A 24,884-nucleotide genomic window follows, 5' to 3' on the forward strand; every position below is an offset into this window, starting at 1 on the left:
ACCAAAAACGTCTTTATTTTTCTTTTCTTTTTTTTGGGACAAAATCTCATTGTTTTCAACCCTTGATTCATTATGAAAAGTTTTCTTAGGTAAACAAAACTTCATTTATTTTCTTGGACATTTATTTAAAAGACACAAATAGAGAAATTAAACAATGAAATTGTGGTGAACCAAAACCCAAGGTTGTAGTTCAAAGGATTTTTGGCAAGAGGTAGATAATACTATCTCTCTCAAATCTTCAAAAACATGGGGTATCTCAAATATTCAACAAACGAGTGGGGATTTCATCATCATCAAAGCCTTCTCCCAATGATTTTTGCTTGACTAATCGAATTGTATTCCTCTATTCCCCACTATGTCAAAGCCACACATTTTGTTATTGAACGTGTGTTCATATCCGCTTTCATCATTCTTTTGGGTTTTTCTCTCCCTCTTTAGGAATCTTAAGCTCAATATGCATTTTAAGGGAAGACATTTTCTCGTCATAGTTGAGTATGTTAAGATCTTAAATCAACAGTATACAACCGATAAAATATATAAGGGTGTGTTTGATTGTAGGGAAAATATTGTCTAGCAAATGATTTGCACATGCAAACCCTTTTTCATTGTTTGTGCACATCATGAAAAGTTTTGTAGAAAATTATTTTCACATAATTCAACAATTAATGGGTACTCCAATTTGACATATATTTCCTACTCCCATTTTCTATATTAATTTATATTATTATTGATTAAAAAAAAGAATCCTAACACATGGCTGAAGATGGTCCCCAAGAAAATCAATAAAAGTAAGACTAACTTTACTAACTTAGTGAGATTTCAAATCTAACTAAGGGTAGTTGAGCTCACCTTGTGGCATCCAACTACATGATCCAAGGACTCATGGTCATAGAGGACAAAATTCTATTAACTTTATATAAAAGTAAAAAAAAAAAAAAAAAACAAGTTAATTTTCACGGTTGAATTTTAATTTTAAATTTGTGAGTTTCGTAACCATCCATTTTCAACACCTTGTATCAAGCCCAGAATAAAATGTTTTTTTTTTTTCTTTTTTTTTGTGTAAAAAAAAATAGAGAAAAGGTTGGATCTGAGTTTTTCCATGAAATCAAGAGGACTGTGGTGTTGGATTGCCAATGTGGTTATCTATTTGAACTAAACCACCCTTAGTAAGACGTGAAATCTTACTAAGTATTTTACTTTTTGCAGGGGAAACATGGCCATTTTCTATTGCTTTTACAGTTAAATACCCCTTTTTGTTAACAACAAATTCTTAATCACTAAAACCTGGAGCCACCACATGTTTAAATTACCCTAAAATATGATTGTTGGCCCAAATTTTGATTGGTGTTGAATGAGAGCTTTGCCTCTCTGTTCAGGACATACTGCAAATCAGAATAATATCGTACTTTTGTTCCTTTTCATTACAGCTCTGACATGATAAGTTCGGACATGGGACCATCCGATTTGGCACATGTACAGTATCCTTATCTGCATTATCCCATACCCTACCATGTTTGGCATGTTTGCTCCAGCCATGGAGCAAAGTTTGATCAAACATCCCACGAAGAACGACAAAAAAAAGAAAGGCAGTGGGGCCGAAACTATGCCACATTAAAGTAGGTTTAAGTCGTCCACCATGCGGACCACTGTGGTCTGACGACCTCAGCTTCCATGTGGTATTCATTAAGCTCTCAATGATTGAGAAAAAAAAGAACAAAAGGTCACTAAGAATATAATTGCATCGGGCCCTCTCCTCTCTTTAAGATTGTTAGTGCCCATATATTGAATCTCAATCAAAACAACTGTGTAGAGGAACCATGATGAATATCACAGGCATAATCGGCAAAGATGTGTAACCATATGTACTTACCTGTACACATGATAAGCTCTACGATGTAAAAGATTTAGGATTCTCACAACTCACAATGTCTCAACAGGACCACCACTACAACTCGACAAAGCAAATCCAGCACTGAAGTGGCATCTGCTATAAACAATTTTAGGGGGAAAAAAAAAATGCAAAGTGAATCTATCCCACATGTTTCAGCAAAAGTCACAATGCCACACATGGACATAGAGATTGAGAGGAAGAGAGATCATGTGATGGTACCTAGAAAGAAAAAACTATTTTCTTCACTAACTGGCACAAAATAGCAGAACACATAATTTTTTAGGGGTAAGCTGGCTTGAACCCATGATCACAAAGTTGTTTTGCACTGTGTCAAACCAACCAAGCTATGGGTCTGAACCCGTAGAACATCATAATTCACTGGTCCTACTATTGGCTAGCCATTTATCTGAACCTTCCAAAATCAACATTACGCATCTACCAAAATCACACCAACAATAATTCTAATGGCATGTTTGTAATTTAATGAAAGGTTAGTTAAAATCATCTGAATGGTGATATTTCTGGTCATCAAAATTGAAAGGTCTTGATTAGGTGATATGGCATACCAACTTGAAGAAAAATAAAAAGAACCATGGAGTTTTCAGCATGCTAAACATTACTAACAACTTTACGATAAAATAGGATAAGAAAACAAATCAAATAGGAGATAACAGACCCAATAAAATCCCAAAAGCCAAAAAAAAACACAAAAAAACAAAATTATTTGGAATTCTAGGCCATCAGATCAATTTTATTTAGGAGACAACTTGGCTCAACCAACAGAAATTAGGAACGGAATGAAGAATTGGACTGGCAAGTTAAGCTACAAATGCCTTTTTGATTTGTTAATCATCACATATATATCCATTCTCATATTCGATTTTGACATTAGATTTCTAAAATGGTAGATTTAAGAGCAAGTACCTTTCCAAACATGCTTAAGAATCATTTACAGGGTTTTCATCGACCTCGGGCTTGACAAAGAACTCAATATAAGCAATTCGACTAGGTTGTTGATAGCCAGCGGAATCAATATGTGGGTGTTGGATGGATGGTCTTGCAACTGAAACCAGGTGCTGCACTTTCAACATTCCACCTCTCCCAATAGTCAATTTGCTTCCTCTATTATCCTTTATAACGCTGCTAGGAATGTTCGAAGTTGTTGCCCGGAGGAACTTATACTTATACCTATACATATTAAGGGAAGAACCAACAATGTCTAACTAATTGAAGGGATACACAGTGTCAGACATAACGAATCAGAAGAAAGTGATACCTGTAAGAGATTTGGCGATCACAATTGAATGCGATCAGAAGATCAGTATTTGCATAATACATGAAGTCTATCTGTAAGTCACCATGGCCTTCACCTCTAAAGGTAACACAAGGGGGATCGGGTTGTAGAATTATCTGTATGCTTGAACCCGGCCATTCAAGATCATCGATAGCCTCTTTTAGAGCTGCCGACTGAAAATTCACTATTTTGAGATGAAAAGTAGTGTCCCACATAAGATAAGTAAATAAATAAACAATACCTTAACAGTAAAACTTAATGGGGTGCTTTCTGCAGGTTCAAAATTGTAGTCCCATGAAATGGTTTCTGGGATTCTAGTCCGGATCTCCGCATATATGCACGCATCAGGTGAATCAACTGACCTAGTCTTACATGGATAAATTCCGTTATAGCACAGCCAAGATACAAGTTATGGCTAGACAATGTAGAGATAAAATATGAATTCAACCATAAATTTCTGATCCTATGATGCGGATTAATCTTAAGAGTAAAATTTCATTCGAAAAAACGTGGAGGTTGAGATGACCAACCAGATACAAAAGCTAGCAGAAAATAGATTCCTAACACACTCAATTACCAAAGAAAAGGCTAATCCTCACATCTAATATTGCAAACCCAATCTCACCCATGGTTCAAAATATCGTATCAGAATCTATAGGCTGGAATGTATCAATATCAGGCCTTAGCAAAAGAAAAGGTAGAATTCGTTATCATTATTTAAATGAGCCTTCATTTTCCTATCTCATCAAGTTCCCCCAACTAAACACGTTGACACTCCAATTTCATGATTCTGTTCTGATCTTATCTTAATTGTATCTAATGCCCTTGTTCGAAAAATGATCCATTCATATACGATAACCACATTGTGGTGGGAATAGTTTAGTGGTAAAAGTGTGATTCGTTCTAGAGATTGATAATAAAAATTGAATGTTTATCGGAATGTATCAATCAAGACAGTATCAGTTTTTCTCTTGACTAAACCTTGATCCAATCCTACCAAAAAATTCCTCGAAGAACACTCCTCTAAATTCTTTAAAGATCTTACACCAATTGTAATATAATACACCAAACAATTGAGCTAACCTCTTTAAACCCATAAAGTCGATTACTTCTAATCTCTAATTATATGCCATTCAAGCTTGTACCCTTTCACCTACTTCATGTTGAATCAAACCCTCTTTAATGCTTTAGATATTTTAACATTTGTTTCTAAAACTTGTTTTGAAAATGTAATCTATCGGGTGTCCCACTAAAGCCAACGGCTCAATGTAATCTGTTGAGACGTTGGGTTCTCTTGAGCCTTGATCCATCCCATTAATCCACCTTCCTCCACTAACTTTAATTGCTTTAAAACCTCTCTTCTCTTCTCTCTTTATATATATAAATTGGTGCTCGTGTGAGTCTGGTGTAATGCAAAAACTTGCTCTCTTTCTCTATTATTCTCTTGTGTTTTTGCTAGAATTTGCAACAAGGTTGGAGTTGATTTCAAAGTCAAGAAGGAGGTTGCCAGAGTGATTTCGGATTGCTTGAAGAAAATATTTCGGGTTGTTGAAGATCTCAAAGGAGAACGTTGAATTGATTTCAAAGTGGTGTTATCAAGTTCGGTAATTTTTATGATCAAGGAATTTTGTAAGGTTTATAATCCTTTGGTCGGATTGATTCCGAAAAGGTTTGTAATCTTTTTCTTTGATTAGTGGTAGTTTTTTTACGGCCTTTGGCCCATGGTTTCCTACTATATTTAGGAGGTTTTCCATGTTAAAAATCGGCGTGCTCTCTCGATCATTTTCTCTACAACTTCTTTTGGGCTTGAATCCATAGTCACATTAACTATTGGATCATCCAATCCTAATAAAGTGGTATCAGAGCTTTTGCTTGCTCTAGGTGTTGATGGCTATGGACTCAACCTTTAGTGTAGAGAAACTCAATGGTACTAATTGGAGTTTATTGATACCCAAAATGGAAGATGTTCTCTTACTTAGATGCAAGTACCAATTGAGGGACAAGATAAGAAATCAGAGAGCATGACTGAGGCCGAGTGAAACAAGCTAGACCAAAAAGGGGTGGCCACTATTAGACAAAGTGTGGCCGATTCAATTTACTTCCATATATGGCTCAAGAAAATATGGCAAAATCTTTGTGGAAGAAATTACATGAGCTATATGAACGGAAAACCGCCATTAACAAGGCTTCTTTGATTAGAAGATTGGTGAACTTAAAATATAAAGAGGGCACGTCTAGTTCGGAACATATATATAATATGCAAAATATTTTAAATCAATTATCCATTATGAAGTTGACATTGGAAGAGGAATTGAAGGCATTGCTCCTTCTTAGTTCCATGCCAGATAGTTGGGAAAAGTTGGTGGTTACAGTTAGTAACTCGGTTATGAATGGAGAACTCAGTTTTGCCCAAGTTACTGGTAACCTTCTCAATGAAGAGACTAGAAGAAATGCCAACTCTATGGATTTTCCTAAGCTAGATACATTGGCTATTGAAGAGCATGGTAGATCTAGAAATATATCAAAACCTATACGTGGAAAATTTAGAGAAAGGTCTAAATCAAAGGAAGAGAGAACTTGTCATTATTGTGGAAAAGTTGGGCATCTCAAGAACCAATGTTTGAAATTAAAAAATGAAAACAAAATGATAATGATAAGGTTACCTTAGTGGAGAAAAATGAAGCACTTCTCCTTATTGAAGGAGTTGAAATTGCTTGGTAACTTCTTGCAATGAACAATAATGGACCATTGATTGTGGAGCTTCTGACCATGCTATTCCTTATATTGATCACTTTATGACTTACACCCCCGGTGATTTTGGTAAGGTTCACATGGGCAACAAAAGTGTTGCACATATTGTTGGAATGGGTGTTGTTCATTTGTGTGTGAATGGTGGTGGTAAACTTGTGCTTAAAGATGTAGAACAATCACGGACCTTAGAATTAATTTGATATCCTCAGGAAGCTTGGCTAGGAATGGATATTTTACACATCTAGGGATGAAATGTAAAATATCTAAAGGACCTTTGGTTATAGCCAAGGCAATGCTCAAAGGAAATAATTAATATTATTTTCAGGCAAAGGCCATTGATGAAGACATGACCTATACCAATGAGGATTTATCCTCAAAGTTGTGGCATCAAAGACTTGGCCACATTAGTGCAAAAGGGTTGGGTCTTGTCTCGCCAAGGGCAGAGCCTAGTGTTAAGAATGTCAATCTTGAACCTTGTGAGCATATTGTGCTGGGAAAACAAAAAGAGGGTATCATTTAAAACACATGACCAAAATAAGAAATTTGAAATTCTTGATCGTGTTTATTCCGATGTATGTGGTCCAATGACTGTTTGTACTTTTGGTGGTGCATCTTACTTTGTTACCTTTATTGATCATGCCTCAAGAAAATTGTGGGTGTATCTTGTAAAAGCAAAAGATCAAATGTTTGAAATTTTCAAACAATTTCATAAGGCCATTGAGAGAGAGACCGGAAAGTCTCTCAAATGTATTAGAACTGACAATGGTAGGGAATATTCCTCAAATCCATGGAAATGCTATTGTAGGGAGCATAGCATAAAACACCAAAAGACGGTGCCATACACACTACAAAACAATGGAGTGGCAGAAAGAATGAATTATACCAATGTGAGCCAAGCTAGATGCTTCTTGGCTCAATCTAGACTTTCAAGGCAATTTTGGGGTGTGACGGTTATGACCGCATGTTATTTAATAAATCGTTCACCCATGGTGCCTTTGAATGGAGGTATTCCTGAAAAAAGTATGGACCGGTAATGATGTGTCATATTCACACTCAAGGACCTTTGGTTGTGTGGCCGATGCTCGTGTCCTTAAGGAACTAATATCAAAACTTGATGATAGGTCCATCAAATTTATTTTCTTCAAATATGCGGGTAGTGAGTTTGGGTATAGACTAAGGGACCTATTGGAAAGAAAATCATAAGAAGTAGGGATGTTGTCTTCTTTAAAGACCAAAGGTTTGATAGTGTTGGCCTTAAAAAAACACTTGATGAGAGTGAATCCCCAAGAGATGTTGAATCCATACCCATGGTTCTCTCGAGGAGGATGGCCAAGCCTATGATATCACTCCTAAAGAGATTCATCGTGATCATCATAGGGATGACAATGTTGATGAACAAAATGATGATCAAAATGTTGATGAAGAGCAAGCTCCCATAGTGAGAACTAGTAGATCAGGGAGAGTTTGTCAACCATCAAAGAAATACCCCCCTCATGAATATGTGTTGCTCACTAATAGTGGTGAACCCGAAAGCTTCAAGGAAGCTCAAGAGGATGAAAACAAAGAGGAATGGGGAAAGGCAATGTTAGAAGAAATGAAATCTCTTCATGAGAATCATACCTATGACCTAGTGCCATTACCTAAAGGGAAAAAGGCGTTGAAAAAAAATGGGTCTTTAGGAAAAAGAATGAAGGTTTAGAGGAGAAAATAAAGTTCAAGGCAAGACTTGCTATGAAGGGGTTTGCCCAAAAGAAGAGTAGATTTTGAGGAGATATTTTCCCCGGTTGTCAAGATGTCCTCAATTAGAATCATCTTAGGATAGATGGCATCAATGAATTTAGAAATTGAACAATTTGATGCCAAGACCACTTTCCTTCATGGGGAGTTTAAGGAAGAAATTTACATGGAACAACCTAAGAGTTTCCAAGAAAAAAGGAAGGAATGGTTTGTAAATTAAAGAAGAGTCTTTATGGCTTGAAGCAAGCCCCAAGACTTTGGAATTAAAAAATTGATTCTTTTATGAAGGATCATGAATTCCATAGACTTGAGACCTACATGAAAAGAATTTCAAACAAAACTTTTTTTATTCTCTTGCTGTATGTGGATGACATGCTTATTGTTGGCATCAAGGTAATGCCAAAATCAATCATTTGAAAAAGCAATTATCTAAGTCATTTGCAATGAAGGACTTAAACTTGGCCCAACAAATTCTTGGAATGAGAATCTATCCTAATAAAAAGGCTCATAAACTTTGGTTATCTCAAGAGAAGTACATTGAGAAAGTGTTGGACCGCTTCAACATGAAGAAAGTTAAAGCGGTTGGAACACGATTAGCGGGGCATTTTAAATTAAGTACAACTCAATGTCCTTCTAGTGAGATTGGTAAGAAAGAAATGGAAAAAGGTCTCATATTCTTCAGCTGTGTGGAGTTTAATCTATGTCATGATTTACACTAGACCTGACATTGCTTATGCAATTGGTGTTGCTAGTAGATACCTATCAAATCCTGGTAAAGAACACTAAGAAGTTGATAAATGGATCATCAGGTATCTTAGGGGAACAACGAATTTAGGTTTGTGTTTTGGTGGTGATCAACCTATATTGGTTGGTTATACGGACTCAGACATGGCAGGTGAAATAGACTCTAAAAGTCTACTTTTGGATATCTATTCACCTTTGCAGGGGGAACCATCTCTTTGCAGTCTAAATTCCAAAAATGTGTTACTCTTTCCACAATAGAGGCATAATATATTGTTGCCACTGAGGCTTGAAAAGAAAGGTTGTGGATGAAGAGGTTCCTCCAAGAGTTAGGCTTAGACTAAGAACCTTTTGTTGTGAAGTGTGATAATCAAAGTGCAATTCACTTAGCCAAAAATCCATCATTTCACTACAAGTCCAAGCACATAGATGTGATATACCATTGGATTAGAGATGTCCTTGAAAATCAAACCCTTAGAATTGAAAAGGTTCATACCAATGAGAATCCATCTGACATAATAACAAAAGTAATGATAAGGGATAAACAAGAGACTTATTGCACCATGTCTGGTATGGATTTTCTAAATCGGGTTTGAGGGGGAGTTTGTTGAGTCAAACCCTCTTTAATGCTTTAGATATTAATTTCTTTTTTTTTAAACTTGTTTTAAAATGTAACATGTTGAGTTTCTCACTAAAGCCAACGGCTCAATGACATTATACCATAGATACGTTGGGTCCTCTTGAGCCTTGATCCATCCCATTAATCCACCTTCCTCCCCTAACTTTAATTGCTTTAAAACCTCTCTCTCTCTCTCTTTATATATATATCTATATATATATAGATATATATAAATTGGTGCTCATGTGTGAGTGTGGTGTAATGCAAAAAAGTTGCTCTCTTTCTTTACTATTTTTTTGTGTTTCTTCTTGAGTTTTTGCTAGAATTTTCAACAAGGTTGGAATTGATTTCCTAGTCAAGAAGGAAGTTATCAAAGTGATTTCAGATTGCTTGAAGCCAAAGATAATTCAGGTTGTTGAAGATCTCAAAGGAGAACATTGAATTGATTAGGAAGTGGTGGAGTTTTCGTGATGAAGGAATCTTGCAAGGTTTGTAATCTTTTGGTCAAATTGATTCTGAAAAGGTTTGTAATCTTTTTCTTTGATTAGTGGACGTTTTTTACCGGCCTTTGGCAGGTGGTTTTCCTCCTATTTTTGGAAGGTTTTCCATGTAAATAATCAGTGTGTGCTCTCTCAGTCATTTTCTCTACAATTTCTTTTGGGCTGGAATTGATAGTCACATTAACCATTGGACCACCCAATCCTAACATTCCAATCTACCCAAATGGCCTTCAAATAACATCATTAACTTCAAACTCTTATTATCCAAAATAATTTAAAAATCAAATTAATAACAAAAACTATAAATCAAATCAAGACTAAAAAAAGAAAAGAAAAAAATAACCCACTTGAGAAGAAGTTGCATATCAGGGCCCGGATACCGAATTTCGATCATGTTGGTTTGCCCAGGTACAGAAAATGTGCTCAAGCAATCAACAAACAAACCTAAGCTCACTCCAAATCGAGGGCGTCCTTCGGCACCATAATCATAACTAACGAAAAGCTACAAATTGAAAATTCAAAAAAAAAAAAAAAAAAACTGAAATCTAGATTTGAAAAAGATGTAACTTGAATTGAAATTTGGATCGAACCCGATACCTCTCGCTTCAGATAGACTTTGGCTTGAAGGCAACCAGATTCCTCAACAATCAGAACGATTCCATGTTCCGATAATTCAAGAACAGCATCCTGATTGTGATTGATGAACGAGAGAGATGATCATCAAATGAGATGTAAATCATAGATTAGAAACCCTAGAAATTTGAAAAAAGTGGGACCCACCTGATGACGTTTCCATCTAGCGGAGGAGAGAGCATCGACCATGCCTTGGACATTATCGATCTGACACACAAGATCAGGCGCTTCTGGTTCAACCGCTGAAGAGCTCATCCTCTTTCCCGCCAAAAATGGTGTGAGGATGTTCGCTCAGTTTTTATTTTAAATGCTTCAACAATGGTTTTACCTCGCTGTGCAACTTGGTTCAGATCGAACCGAGAATCGAACCAAATCGATAGTTTTTGAGTTTGGACCGGTTTGCTTCGGTTTGGAACAAGTTGCGGTTCGCTCTGGGTTAAGAAAACGGAATTGGATACGGTTCTCGATTCAAGGATTGTATAGTTAGGACAAAGATTAAAGATTATTGACTATATGGATAAATTAATAATGTATTATATGAAATTTCATATTCATTATTTATTAAAAATACGTTGCTACCAATTAGATTTATAAGAATTGGTTACCCATAGAACCAAAACAACCTTAGTTCGATTTAATTTGGTTTTGGTTCTATGGGCAATTCGGTTCGATTCTAATTTTTATTGAGTAGAATCGGATGGTTTGATTTCGATTGGCCTCAAATCAAATCAAGTTGCATCAGGTAGATTCGTCTGAGTCATCTTGTCTCAAATTAGTCAATCCTATTTATATTGATTTATAATTATTTAATTATCTATATTTTTATTTTATTATAAGGAGGATTAGCAATTGCTCAACGACAAAATCTATGTTTTATATAGATAAAAACAAAAAAGAAATGAAATCAAGGGAAGGAAATAATTATTTTATATTAAAAATCCAAAATCTTGTTAATGATTAATTTGGTTGATATTTTTAAAATATTGTACAAGTCAATGTGATGGATGATTCACAATTCTTAAAGGTTAAAAGTAATTTACAATTTACAATTCACAATTCGTCAATGTTAAAAGTAATTTACAATTCTCAATAACATAAAAAAGTTTGATACACTTCCTCTTAAAGGTATTGTGGCACAATCAATGAGCGTAATCTCTTGTAAGAGTGAAAATTTAGTTTGATTCATTATATATATATATATATAGGATTAAAATAAATGACTATTAACCAATTATGAAAAAATATTAAATCTAATAACTTTAACTCACTACTAAATTCGAATGTTTGTCCATCTACACATCCAACAAATCCCCTTTATGGTTAAGGTCAGTAGACTAATCAAGTGGAGTTCAACTTTGAAGCGGACAACCCGCTTCAAAATCTCCTCATTACAAGACACGTGGTATTTTGTATTTATTTTATGCACCCTTACTTGTCAATTTTTACAATACCTCCTTGAAAATGTCGCGTGTATTTGTGTAATCAAAAGGGGGTGAATTTTGAAATTTCTCAAGAAACTTCAATGGGCATTGAGGGTTGGCCTACCAATGAGTAGCGTTCTTGGGCGTAGGGGCTTATGGGTGATTGCAAGTGTCCTCTTTTGGTGAAGGGTGTGAGATCATATGGACTTTGAATTTTATAGGTCTTAAAATGAGTTTGGAATGAGAAGAGACTTAGAATGGGTTAGGCATTGGGACTTAGGCTATGGGTTTAAAAGGCCTTGGGTTTGGATTAGGTTGGAAGTTTGAATATGGGCTAGACTTAGAAATGGGTTTAGGTTTGGATACTGAGTTTAGGAAAAGACTTGGGTATTGGAGATGAGTTTGGAATGAGAATGGGTTAAGTTTTGGATTGAATGAGCTTAGATTAGAATAATTGGCTAGAGGCCAGGTTTGAGACAATGAAAAAAAAGGTAAATGACAGATGCATGCATTAGAATTTTTCAAGTGGCGTTTATTGGGAGCCCATCGGCCAACTAGTGGCCTTTGGGCTTTTATTGGAACCTTAATTAGGATTTTTGAAAGTTTGGGTTTTTTGAGTTTTTGGGTAATTTTTCGAAGTGGACACGTGCAAATTGGGGTGTTTATAGATTCCATCTTATTATCACTTGTGAAGTATAGAATATTATTAATGTGGACTTTGATTTAATATGGTTTGTTTAAATATTCTTTCAATGATGGATTTGAAGGTTGTGTGTGATTTTATTTACAAATGATTTATTTTAATATAAAATTTATTTGCTGATTCAAATGAAATTACAGTTGTTTGACAACTCCAACCCGTCCTAAATACTTAGTTCGGGCTAATACGAACTGAACCCAATTTTTAGATCAAGCTTGGGTTAGCGAGCTCAAATCTAATGATTGGGTTGAATTAAGCTCGGGTTGAGGGTTCTATTACTTGGGTTGAACCTAGGTTTACCCTCCAAACCCGTCCAACCCACTCCGGTTGCAACCCTAATGGCTAACCCAACTATGTTAGTTATAAAAAATCTAGTATGCCATGTGAGGAATGAATCGACTAAGATTGATTACTCCAACTACCAGGTAGCTCTGGCTATAACCAATTCCTTCTATCATGTGGCGCACTTGGACCTATTAACCAAGGTGGGAACCTAACTAACATAATTAGATTAGAATTTTTCATTTGAATAAGAATCCAAAACGATGCCCTATTCCTATAGCAACAAATGATGTCTACATATTTCTTTTCAATTAGAGATAAAACACATTGGGCTACTTGTTATGTAGAAAACGACTTGTTTCCAGGGGTGGGGCTAATAAAGAGCTTATAGGGGCAATTGCCTCTATAGAACTTTGAGACAGTCTTTTATTTTCAACTAAATACATGTCTCATTTGCCCTCACTCACTCAAACCCCTCCTTATTTGCCCCCACCCTATCACTTCCCTCTAATTTTTTTCCCCAGTCCCCTTACAGTTTTTGAAGATGACATTGTCTCTTGATTGGACCTTCTCTCATGAACTAATTGGAAAAGACCTAAATAGTTTTTTCTTTAATTTTCAATTAAAAATGTTTGAATTTCTCTTCAAAATTATTCATATTCAAGCTTTTCAACTGTACCATTAATTATAATTTGCCCTCACTACAATAAAATCCTAGTTTCACCCCTCGTTGGTTAGGAGTACGATATATTTTATAGTCCAACCAAAACATACCATGTAGACAACGTTCTAAATTGTGATCCTTTTCATTAAACCATCCTGGCTTTAGAAAGATGATAAGGTGGCAACCATTTTAACTCACCTAAAGGAAATCAATGCTATTTGTTTTAAAGCATTTAATGTTTGGATAAGGATGAAGAAAGAAGGTAAATGTGTGGTTGTTTCTCTTAAAGGGCCAATATCACATATCACCTTCTCTAATGGGGTCTTTCGACCTTGATGGATTGTACTCTTTCATCACGTTAGTGATTGTGATGAGAAGGCATTATTTCAGACATAAAAATGGAAATAAGAAATGAAAAAAAACAAAAAAAAATAAAGTTTATTTATTCTTTTAGATGCAGTTTACAAAACCCTAATAGGGATTTAAATATGATAAAATATTGAAGGATAAGAACGAATCAATCCTAATCTAGAGTTTATTACGATTTAAATACAAAAAAAATATTGAAGGATAAGAAGGAATCAATCCTAACCTAGAATTAATTATTTCCTAGTCCAATTTCATCTAATCCTAATCTTCTTGAGACGATATTGTGTACCACAGGGCACCTTAATAACAATGCTTCATATCATGATACTCTAACATCCTCCCTAAAATTCATGGCGATGGAAGATCAATGTGAGTTTAACAAAATCTGAATCCTTGAATCTGTTTATCCGCCTTGTAGGGTAAGGATTGTGTTTGCCAACGTCATCAATAAATAGCTCAACTCAAGTAGACCTTGATTAGGTCATGATTGGCTTAGGCTTAGACAAGTGTATATTGAGATTGGGCCCGTATGGGTCAAGATGAGCTTGATCATATTGGATTCAAAGGCTAAAAAATATTCACAAAACAAGGTTTTGGGACATAAGAAGCTTGATGAAAATATAGAAACGCAATAATGCCAATCAATGGGGATTCATAGGTTCTTTGGTCAATGATGCTTTGGGCTATATAAAACCCATAAGCAATGATTTTATTATTGTTATTTTGGCCTGCTTCTTACATATACAGCTTGGGCCTCAAGATTTTGGACTGCAACTGATGGGCTAAGTCAAGGTCATTGACCTTCAACGACTTACATAAAGAAAATCTATGAAGTAAAATTTTGATTTTGGAAAGTGGAACGTAGAATCTTTAACACTCTTTTTCTTTTTTTTTTTATGGATCAAAGCTTCGGAAATGGGATAGGTTAGGGGTTGGACTAAAAGGATTGAAACTTATTTGATAGGCTAGGATAAGCAAATGGGCTGAAATTAGAGAAACACAAGCACTCACTTCTTGGTGTGGGTGAGGTAAGTAAGTCCTTCTAATTGGAGAAACAACTTCTTATCGTTTCAAAGGGACATTAGCATCGATGAACGTAGATTGTGGAATTGTTGAAGCGACAATTCGGTGATGATGGTGACTATTAATGATGCAAACTTGCACCCTTGATGACGTTCGAAGAAGGCATTTGAGAGGTCGCATCGACATGGAGTGATATATCTGGTTGTTGAAATAGTCTAATAGGAGAAGAAGCCAATTGTACGTGCTATTCGGAATTTAATTAATCCCCCATTTTCAAGCAATCAAAAGGTCTAGAACAGTAGGAGATCCACATGCATGCATAATAATATCAATATGACATATCCATGGTTTCAAGAACTAGATTTTGGTACAGGTACCAGAATTCAATATGAATTGTTCGATCCAATCTAACTTGGTTGAGTCTAATGCTTTCATACCAATTCAATCTAATTCATAATTAATTGTTAATATAAATTTAGACTCCAAAAATAATTGATTAGTTTCTATTATAAATTGGATTAATTGATGTTATCATGCTTGTAATATGCTTTGAGGGTATATATATGGTCTCGTTCAATAGACAATGTTAGGGAGACAACTCAGAGCTAACACCTTTGTCCTATATGGGTTAGGAGTTTCAGAATTGGATGATTTTTTGTGAGGATGATCTCTATAACAAGGAGATCATCATCACAAAAATCAGCCGAATATAAACTTCTTACCCCATCAAAAATGGTTTAGAATTGTGGATAGTTAATTTTTTATTGTTAATTTATAAACCACTTTCGATGGGGTTAGAAGTTTTAGATTAGGCTGATTTTATTATTCTCACAAAAAATCAACCCATCTTGAACTTCTAACCCATATAAGACAAAATAGGTTGGCTTCATTATTGGCTCTTGAACATACCCTATATATATAATATACTAGAGTTCGCTTGTGACTATAACACTGACATCTTTTTTGGATTAAGGGGCATAAGTGAAAAAAATAAAATTTGAGGGGTATTATTAAAAAAAAATTAGGTTAAAGGGTAAAAGATGAAATATAGTAAAGTTGGATATGATGAAGTATAAAGACAACAAAGTGGGATTCACAAAATTTACAGCTCATTAGAATGTTTCTCCCACAAAACTGTAGTTTGATGAGAAGTTTATCCCCCACAACTATGGGTCTTATAATTTTGTTTTGAAGTGAAAAAAAATATTAATTTTTTTTAGGTTAAGGGATAAAAAATGAAAAATAATAAAATGGGTTAAAAGGGTAAAAGAAGAAATACACTAAAATTGACTCGAGCAAATTTTATTGACTTAATTTATATTTTCAAAATATTGGATAATTCTTAGCAGATCTCAAACAAAGCAATTTGAAGGATGATTCATATTGAAAATCTTGCTCGTTCACACACTACACCAAGATTAATTGACTTGGACGATTTTTATAATCATGAGGGGGAATGTACTTCAAATTAGATGCCAAAATCATACGAAAAATCATTGCAAATTGAAAATTAGCGAGAACTTGTGAAATCCTTATGATCATTTTTGGCATGTATGTTCCAATTCAAGTTCTTGACTCAATCTAATATGAACTCCATCTATTTGAAGGAAAGAATTGAGATTGCTGAATTCATAATTAGATTCTTGAACTATATTTTTGGGCCCCGGTAAAGAGACCCTTCAAATCATGAATTCTTCCCAATGTAGAAGAGTTTCATGTACCAGTTAGGACAATTTCAAACCTCAACAGGGATTTGATGTGATGTGATTGTTTTACTTTTGATGTTTGCTCTTATTTATATCACGTTGTTATAGAAACTTCAAAGAATCAAATTTGAGTACGAAAACAATGCATGCCACCAAAAACTATTTTGTCAACCCATCAAATTTTATATTACCATGCAACAAACGTGCATTTTAACCTGTCCTTGATATTCAGAATGAAATGATCCCTTGTGAGACGACCTATCGTTGTTTACGATGATTTACATTTGTTACTATCTACAAATGAAAGATTGTGGGCATCGCAATCCACCCAAAATCCACTTGATGATCATGCCAATTTGATCCAAAAACCAATTTGAAAAGAACGGGTTAAGTTCTATGATCTAAGCTGAATATTATATTATCGTAAAAATAATGAAATTGAATTGATTTGCTTGATTTTAATTACATAAACTCTAATAGAGTAGTTATAGAAAACAATAGAGACAAATCCCAATTAGAGATAGTTTGTAACTCTTAACTTATTAATCTAATTAGAGATAAACTTTAATTCTAAGAGAATAATATTTTCATCCTAATCGCAAAAAGATAATGATTTGGTGTATCAATGTACATTTTATTACCCATCAGAGGTTAGTTGAGATGGTAAGACACGGCTGGGTTTGCTCCTTAGATCATGATTTTGAGACTCTAAATGCCCCATCATGTAAAGTAGTTACTAACCTGTTGTAACATGTGGCAAGGTGGGATGGTGCGTGCGGCCCTAGGTAGACTAGTCTCACCTAAAGTGGGGATACTCATTAGGTTAAAAAAATAATGTACATTTTATTACAATGCATCATATTTAAGACTTTAATATGGTTTAGATTCAATTGACCTAACCTTTACCATATATAAAGATATATATATCAACAATTGGTCGTGTAATAATATGAACGCCCAATAGAAAAATTATTATAAAACGTATATTAAAAGAAAATATCTTGTCAAAAACAAGAAAGTTGTGGTTTTAATCTACGTCAAGTTTACTTTTTCGGGGTCAATAACCAAAGTGTTACGCAAAATTCAATCAAATATAATTGACAACTGCTTGGCCAAATTTCAGGCGGATTCATGAATCGGGCAAATTCTATTTGCCCCGTGGAAAAACTATCATAAAAAGTTTAGTAAAAGTAAATCTCTTGTCGGCAAACAATAAAATCGCGATTTTAATCCAAGTCGAGCTTACTTTTTCAGGGTCAATAGCCAAAGTATTGCACAAAATTCGATTGAATACAATCGGCAGCAACTTGGCTAAGTTTCGAGTGGATTCATGAATCATGAATAGGGCAAATATTATTTGACATGTGGATTTGGAATTCTCAGTGAGAACATTTGACTGTGTTATGTCTCAAGTTATCTAAATTAGGATTCGATTGATTATAACACACAACTACCCATTCTGAGAATAGGAATCACTTACAATGATACATATGGTAGACTTACAAATGACTAATATTTATCTAAATTCAGAAACAGAATATTAACAAAACAAACACATTCAAAAACACAAAAAGGGATGGAATAAATATGGGAACTATGAATAAACATGACAACTAGGGAGAGGAATTTGGTCATGAGAATTATTTTCTAAAATTGGAGATTACCTACTATTTATTAAATAACAAGAGTCCATATCATACGCACCCAGGGTGGAGGATTGAAACCCTCCTCCCACACCTCAACACATGCCATGTAAGCCATAATTCAAGGAAATTTTAAAAAAGGAGATATTTTAGGCATCAATCGCATGGATTGTGGCTAACATGGCATGTGTTGAGGTTTGGGAGAAGGGTTTCAATCCTCCACCCTGGGTGCATAGGGCACTTGAATTTGAAACAACAGGGAGTACCCTATAATTGGTGAACAGTGCCCATCAAGACCTTAATTCAAGACATCTAACCCAACAAATATTGAGAAAGTCATTTACATCCCAACTAATTTGGCATCCACCCACATATTATTTATTAAATTAATTTAAATTAAGATTATTTTGTTTGACAAAAATTGGGAAGTTATCCACTCGAAAAGAGATATATTAAGTTAATAGTTTAAGTTAAGAGATTGTTGCTCAGAGAATAAGTTATAATAGTTTATTTCGAGTACCCACGAGGACCTTAATTCTTTATACATGAACGTGATCTATCAGAGTTTATTTAGAATAAGATATAGATTTCTCATTCTTTATACAAGAACGTGATCTTCAAACATAGGTTACCATATATTTAATTGATGAGTTATATTTTTGGAGTTTAAATAAAGTTTTTCAGAGAAGAACGTGTGGAGCTTTATGGTTTTGTGAGTAAAATATCAAAAGGAGATATATTCTTTTATTTCTCTCTATGTGGATTGTCTAATTTATTATTGATGGAGGATTTAAATTCCGAGATACTTTTTTTTATCTTTTGGTTCTACAACTTCGATTTTGGAGCCTTGTAATCGTCCGAATTAATTACTTTAGATTTTCTTTGGGAGTAATAAAAACCCAATTAAGAGAAAGTAAACTTTGGTGGTTTGGATATGTTCAACGAAGGCCGATCATAGTTAAAAGATTTTTTTAAGTCAAAGTTTTTTTTTAAAACCGAGAGGAGAATTAAAAGAACGAGAATTGAGATAGTGAAAGTGTATATGAACACTCTATCAACAACAAAAGATGCGACTTTGAATAGAGTAAAATGGAGAAGTACCAGATTTGTTAATTTGACACCAAATATTTTGGAAAAGGCTTTGAGGAGGAGGACAATGAGTGATACGAACCTAATTAATACGTCAAAAACACCTAGACAATATTTGTGCAAAAAGTAAAACCCTTGTCTCTCGGGTTGTAATGCACCACCAAATTCTGCAATCAACATCTATGATATAGCCCACTCTGATGGCTTTCACTCCGGTACCTTTCTTTTGAGGGCTCCAAGTTGTTCTTTCTCTCAGTCGCCCCTTTTGCTAACACCCATTTTTTTTTTACTCTAGTACCTTTCTTTTCGGACCCGAGGTAGCACTTTCCCTATGATGCCCTTTTCAAGTTTTGAACTCATGTGACGTGGACTTTGATATCATTTGATACAAACCTAACCAATACAACAAAAGTACCTAAGTCATTGATGGTGTGTGAAATAAAATCCAAGTAGGTAGAAATCCATGGTAATCCACTCTTGTGGTGACTTTTACTCTGGTACCCTTTTCTTTAATCCCAAAGATCATTCTTTTTCAGGTCACGTGTCTTCGAGCTTGGTTATCTCTTGGACTTATAAAATATTTCTTTGCAACGAAAATTGATTAACGAAAATTGAGTCAAGTTGATTTAACAAAAGTTGAATAAGATCTTCCAAGTTGTATAACTTCAGTCACCAGTTTAAGAATAATCTCAGAAGATTGTCCTTAAATTGGGAAACATAACCTCCAAATCTTTTAAAACAAAATGTATCAAAAGTCTTTAAAAGTGTTTGTTTGTTTTTTCACTCTCTACATCCAAGCAAAAGTCACAAAAACTCACACATAACTGGTCTTTATTACAATTACACAATACTAAAAACAAGCACCATAACAACTACAATCTACTTCTCTAATCTTCTAAGCAAAGCAGCTTTCAAGCTCTCCTCACTCTTCAATCCATCAGGAAGCTTAACCACAACATCTTGCAACATCAGCTCCTTAACGCTCGACACGCTCGCATGATGTACTTGAAATTCGAGGTCGCGAAGTGCATCCATTAGCTTCGCAGATGGATGGTTGAGATTCTCTGATTGGACTCTGATCATGGCATCTGATCCAAGAATCTTCACCTCTACTTCCATCACGACGATCCCACCATCAGAATTCAAATCAGACCTTTGATTTTGATCAGTAATTTTGGTATCATTTCGATGATTATCGACGGTTTCGATTTTTATTTTCTTTGATTCTCTTTGGACTTGGGCCTCTAATTCCTCAACCTTGGATTTAAGCTCATTGATATAGGACACGGCATCGGCTAGTAAAGATGCCTTATCCATCCTTGACACATTAGGGACCACAGCTCGGAGCGCATAGAACCGATGGTTAAGCTTCTCGCGTCGTTGCCTCTCAGCCTCGACATGGTTCAAAGGCATCTCCCGACCATTCCCGGGCTTTCTTCCTCTCTTCTTGGGCCTTCTCATTTCTATTGCGGGCGCAACAAAGGCCCCTTCGGAGTCCGAGTGCTCGGAGTCGACCGAAGATGATTGACCCCCAGCGGTTGCTCCTTCCTTCTTAATTTCTCCATCAACTTGTTGTACTCCGGCAATTAAACCGATATCGGCGAACGAAAGATCTCGATCGAGAAATGGAATTAAACCACCTTGGGTTGGTTGTCTCGGGACTAATCCGGTGAGATCCGACCCAAATAAAGATTTGGCCTGATGGATAAGCCCCCAATTTTCTATGATCGAAACTGAAGAACCCAATTCAATTACTCCATTTGAAGTAGGGATACCGACTAAAGTCTCAATCCCATGCATTTGAGCTTCTTTAACTCTCTCACAATTATATTGTTGAAGCTCTTGACTTCCACTCAACCAAGTTGAATTTCCAGTACTATAAGCCCGACCAGGTAACCCATCACCAACGGCGAAAGACCTTGTTAACGACACCATATAGAACCATTCGGCATCTGTGACGTCTCCATCGATGGACCCATCGGTTTCCATGTTATCATTGATTAGTAGTTGAAATCCTTTCATCGTCACCGTCTTCTTTCGATCGGAACCGAACCCGAATTTTTGGGTTTTGTTGATGTTGTTGTTGGGTTGTTGTTTGGAGATTAAATCTTTGGTTCCTTGAAGATGACCATCACCCCAAGCTAGAACAAGTCCACCATTGTCGTCCTTTGAAATTTGCCAAAAAATGGCATAAGCCCATAATTCTTGTTGGCTTTGGATGAGAAATTGGAGACGTTGTTGGATTGTTGGTGAGGTTTCTTGACAAATAGTGAAGATGGAAGAAGGAGAAGATGAAGAAGATATTATTTCTTCCATGGATTTTGTTTTTAGAGAGATGAGATGTATTTGTTTATGTGAAGCAAAACAAAGTAAATTATATGTGTGTATGTGTGTGGGTGGTTGAGGGATGTGGTTCTAAGCTTCTACTAGATTTCAGGCCATAAAAGAGGGAATCTGAGATGAAAATGTTGAGGTCAGTGTGTGGGGTCCTTTTATGACCCCATTTCCTCTACTATTGTACACCATTACCATGTGACTGAAAGTGAAGTGTTACTATGTTATTATGTGTTTTTATATGTGAGTGTGACTTTTGAGTTTTTGTTTAATAATAATCTAATAAAATAGGGTGATTTAGATACATACCCCTCCTTGTTATGGTAAATATCCTCACTCCCCTGTGTCTTCAAAATGATGATATGTCCCCTTGACCTTGGTCTTCTCTAATGATATATATGTTCGTCAATGGATAAGATCAAACTTGAAATCCAATCCAATAACTTTTAGAGTCCAACCCAAGTAAGCCTGACCCAAAAAATGTCAATCTTGCTTACCCTCTTCCCCGTCAGCCACACCTAACCTGAGGCTTGTATTATCTCGAGCCTTTAGATTGGGGCTTAGGTTTAGAACCTTGTGTGTCAAAACACCCAATTTACACCCCTAGTTCGGAATCATTTACGTCATGACCGGATAAAATTTGAGAAAGTATATAAATTATATTATGTTATATTTAATGTGAATGTAAAAACTTGCACTACCTTGAGATTTGTGACGATATATCGCGATCTCCTCTCCTAGTGTCCTTGGATGTACTTGCAACAACACCTCTCCGACGTCCAAGTCAGAATCTTAGTACAAAAATAGTGTAAAATTTAGAGGGGAGGAGAACTCGTACCTTTTAGTACCTCTGTCCATTTATTTATAGAGATGAAACCTTAGGATCCATTTAGATATTGTTATCGATTTTATCCTTATCCAATTTAGTAGAAGATCTTAATTAGTGATTTTGGAATGTATCTAGTCAATATTCCATCCTCATACATTCTTTTTTTCTTGAGACTTTCTCTTACTAAGATTTCAATCACTTTTGATTTAATCCCTGATTTTTAGGGATTTGAGCTGATTGAACGGCTCTACCATGCATCCTTGACCCAATATTTCCCAACCAACCAAGACTTGAACTTACGGTTGGTTTGTGACCAAGCCACTGAGCTTACCCTTGGACGAGTTGGCTCGGATCTCCGTGTCTAATTCAAATTCTAGGTGTCACATGTCATCCCTTGGTACCCAACGAAAAATATCCTCTACAATAACCCTTTTCTGGGGTTTGGACTTTTAGTCCAAGTGCCCGAGAATAAATGAACGGTACCATGTGACACATGGCCTCACACCTTATAAATTATAATTGCAAAGTCTAAGATATGTTCATGCCATACGTCATTTGCCTATTTTACCTTCGAAAATGATAATTATAATTACCTCGATTTTATTTTAACTATTGGTTTTGTTACATGCCTCAAAGTATTTTTCATAAATACATTATCTATTTCCCTATTGTTTTGTCATTTCCTCTTTATCGATCGGACTTGGTGCCATAATGAGTCAAAACTTCTAAGCCAATAGATAAAACTTCCTATGATCAATCTTGCAAAAAAACTTACTTAAACCCACCCCTAATGGTTGGACTTGGTTCCCTTATGAACCAGTCAATATTAAAAACAATGATGAATTTGCTTGACTTTCATTAGTCGGGCTTGGTTCCCTCATGAACCAAGTTTTTATTAGTGAAAAACCGACCCCTAATGTTCGAGCTGGGTTCTCTTTACGTGTTAAGACTTTCGTTGTGTGTTGACCCTGTAAGGTCAGACTTGGTACATGTAATGAGTCAAGGCTTTTTAAACCCCCAAATAGTCGGGCTTAGAACCCGTAATGAGTCAAGGCTTTCGCTATAAGTCAACCTTTTACAGTTGGCCTTCGCTCTCGTAAAGAGCCTTTAGCTCCCGCAATGAGCCAAGACTTTTCAAACCCAAACAAGCTTGACTCCCGCAATGAGCTAAAACTTGCCAACTCTAAACAATTGGGCTTGACTCCCGCAATGAGCCAAGACTTTTCAATTCCAAACAATCGGACTTGAATCCTGCAACGTACCAAGACTTTTTAACCCCAAACGGTTAGACTTGACTTTGACAATGAGCCAAGATTTGCAACCACAAATGGTCGGGCTTGGTTCCCGCAATGCGTCAAGGCTTGCCAATCCCAAACAGTCGGGCTTGACTCCCTTAATGCGTTAAGGCTTGCCAACCCCAAACGGTAGGGCTTGGCTCCTACAATGAGTTAAGATTTGCCAATTCCACACGGTAGAGCTAGGCTCTCGTAATGAGTTAAGGCTTGTCAACCCCAAACACAATGAGCTAAGGATTATTAACCCCAAATGGTCAGGCTTGGCTCTCGCAATGAACCAAGGCTTGCTAACCCCAAATGGTCGAGCTTGGCACCCATAATGAGCCAAGGATTGCCAATCCCAAACGGTCTGACTATACACTAAGTGATCCTGCACGACTGACTTAGGATATGGACCAGACTTCCCATATGAGTCGGATGTGGTGCTACGTGGTCTTGTATGACCGACTTAGGATGTGGACTCGAATTCCCATATGAGATGGGTGTGGCATTCAATTCATTTGCAACCTGCATCTCTTTAAGTTATGGAAATAATAATAATTATACAAAAAAATAATGTATTCTCAATCTAGTGTTATCAATTTGTATATTTGCCTAAAACAACGTAGTTCAATTGCATCTAATTTATAAATCGATTTCATATGTCAAACCCACTTGACTCATTGATTTGAGGTCAATAAGTCGAGGTTAGTTGCCCATTAGCAAATTAGCTCTTCGAATTTGACCCCTACTTATACCATATGACTTGGTAAATTGGACTCGGGTTAAACCTTCAAATAATCTCAAAATTTTAAGCAATTGAGTTCTATTTATTTCATTTGACTTGATGAGTCTGACTTACAAAAAATGATGTACAAGTATGCATCCAAACTAATAATTGATTTTTGTTTACTTCTAAGAAATGTATGTTGACGTTTATGATGTACTCCTGTCATATTCTTTTGTAGTGTACCCTTATTGTAGAAAACACCTTCCTACCAATTGGTATAATGTTAAAATTATACTCGTCAAGTCATGATTTCAATTCAATTTTGAATTGAATTTGGGTAAGGCCTTTATTTGGCTCAATTGAATTTATTACCCTTACTTGGCTTGGCCTAAAAACAATTTGATTCGAATGAGTCTAAGTTAATTTGGTAGGATTTGAGAGAGTACCTCGTTTGTTGCTTATCGTGTAAGTAAAAGTGTGCCAAGATGCAATCTTGTGATATTATTGAGCACAATGTAGCCAGTATATATATCTATGCTTATCCCTAAAGATCTGGAGATATCGTTGCCCTATAATTGGAAGCCATTAATGTTATGTAAGCTTGGTTGTAGCCATTTTGATCTGGAAGTATCCACTTCTTACATTCAATAATGC

General features: G+C 35.7%; 1 protein-coding gene and 1 pseudogene across 1 annotated transcript; both read right to left on the minus strand.

Annotated features, from left to right (window-relative positions):
• Positions 1-2,709: 2,709 nt before the first annotated feature.
• Positions 2,710-10,472, minus strand: LOC147390831 (PCNA domain-containing protein). Its single transcript, XM_086459054.1, has 6 exons — positions 10,314-10,472; positions 10,131-10,220; positions 9,881-10,035; positions 3,427-3,547; positions 3,168-3,358; positions 2,710-3,079 (listed from the first exon to the last, which is right to left on the minus strand). The coding sequence occupies exons 1-6, from the start codon at positions 10,419-10,421 to the stop codon at positions 2,830-2,832; spliced, it is 915 nt and encodes a 304-aa protein (XP_086315180.1). The 5' UTR covers positions 10,422-10,472; the 3' UTR covers positions 2,710-2,829.
• A 9,405-nt stretch (positions 10,473-19,877) lies between these two features.
• Positions 19,878-21,483, minus strand: LOC147390832 (transcription factor MYC2 pseudogene; annotated as a pseudogene).
• Between the last annotated feature and the right edge of the window lie 3,401 nt (positions 21,484-24,884).

This window comes from Akebia trifoliata, chromosome 11 (genome assembly GCF_017979445.1).
Source record: "Akebia trifoliata isolate Shusen 1 chromosome 11, ASM1797944v1, whole genome shotgun sequence".
In the NCBI taxonomy this organism is placed as follows: domain Eukaryota; kingdom Viridiplantae; phylum Streptophyta; class Magnoliopsida; order Ranunculales; family Lardizabalaceae; genus Akebia; species Akebia trifoliata.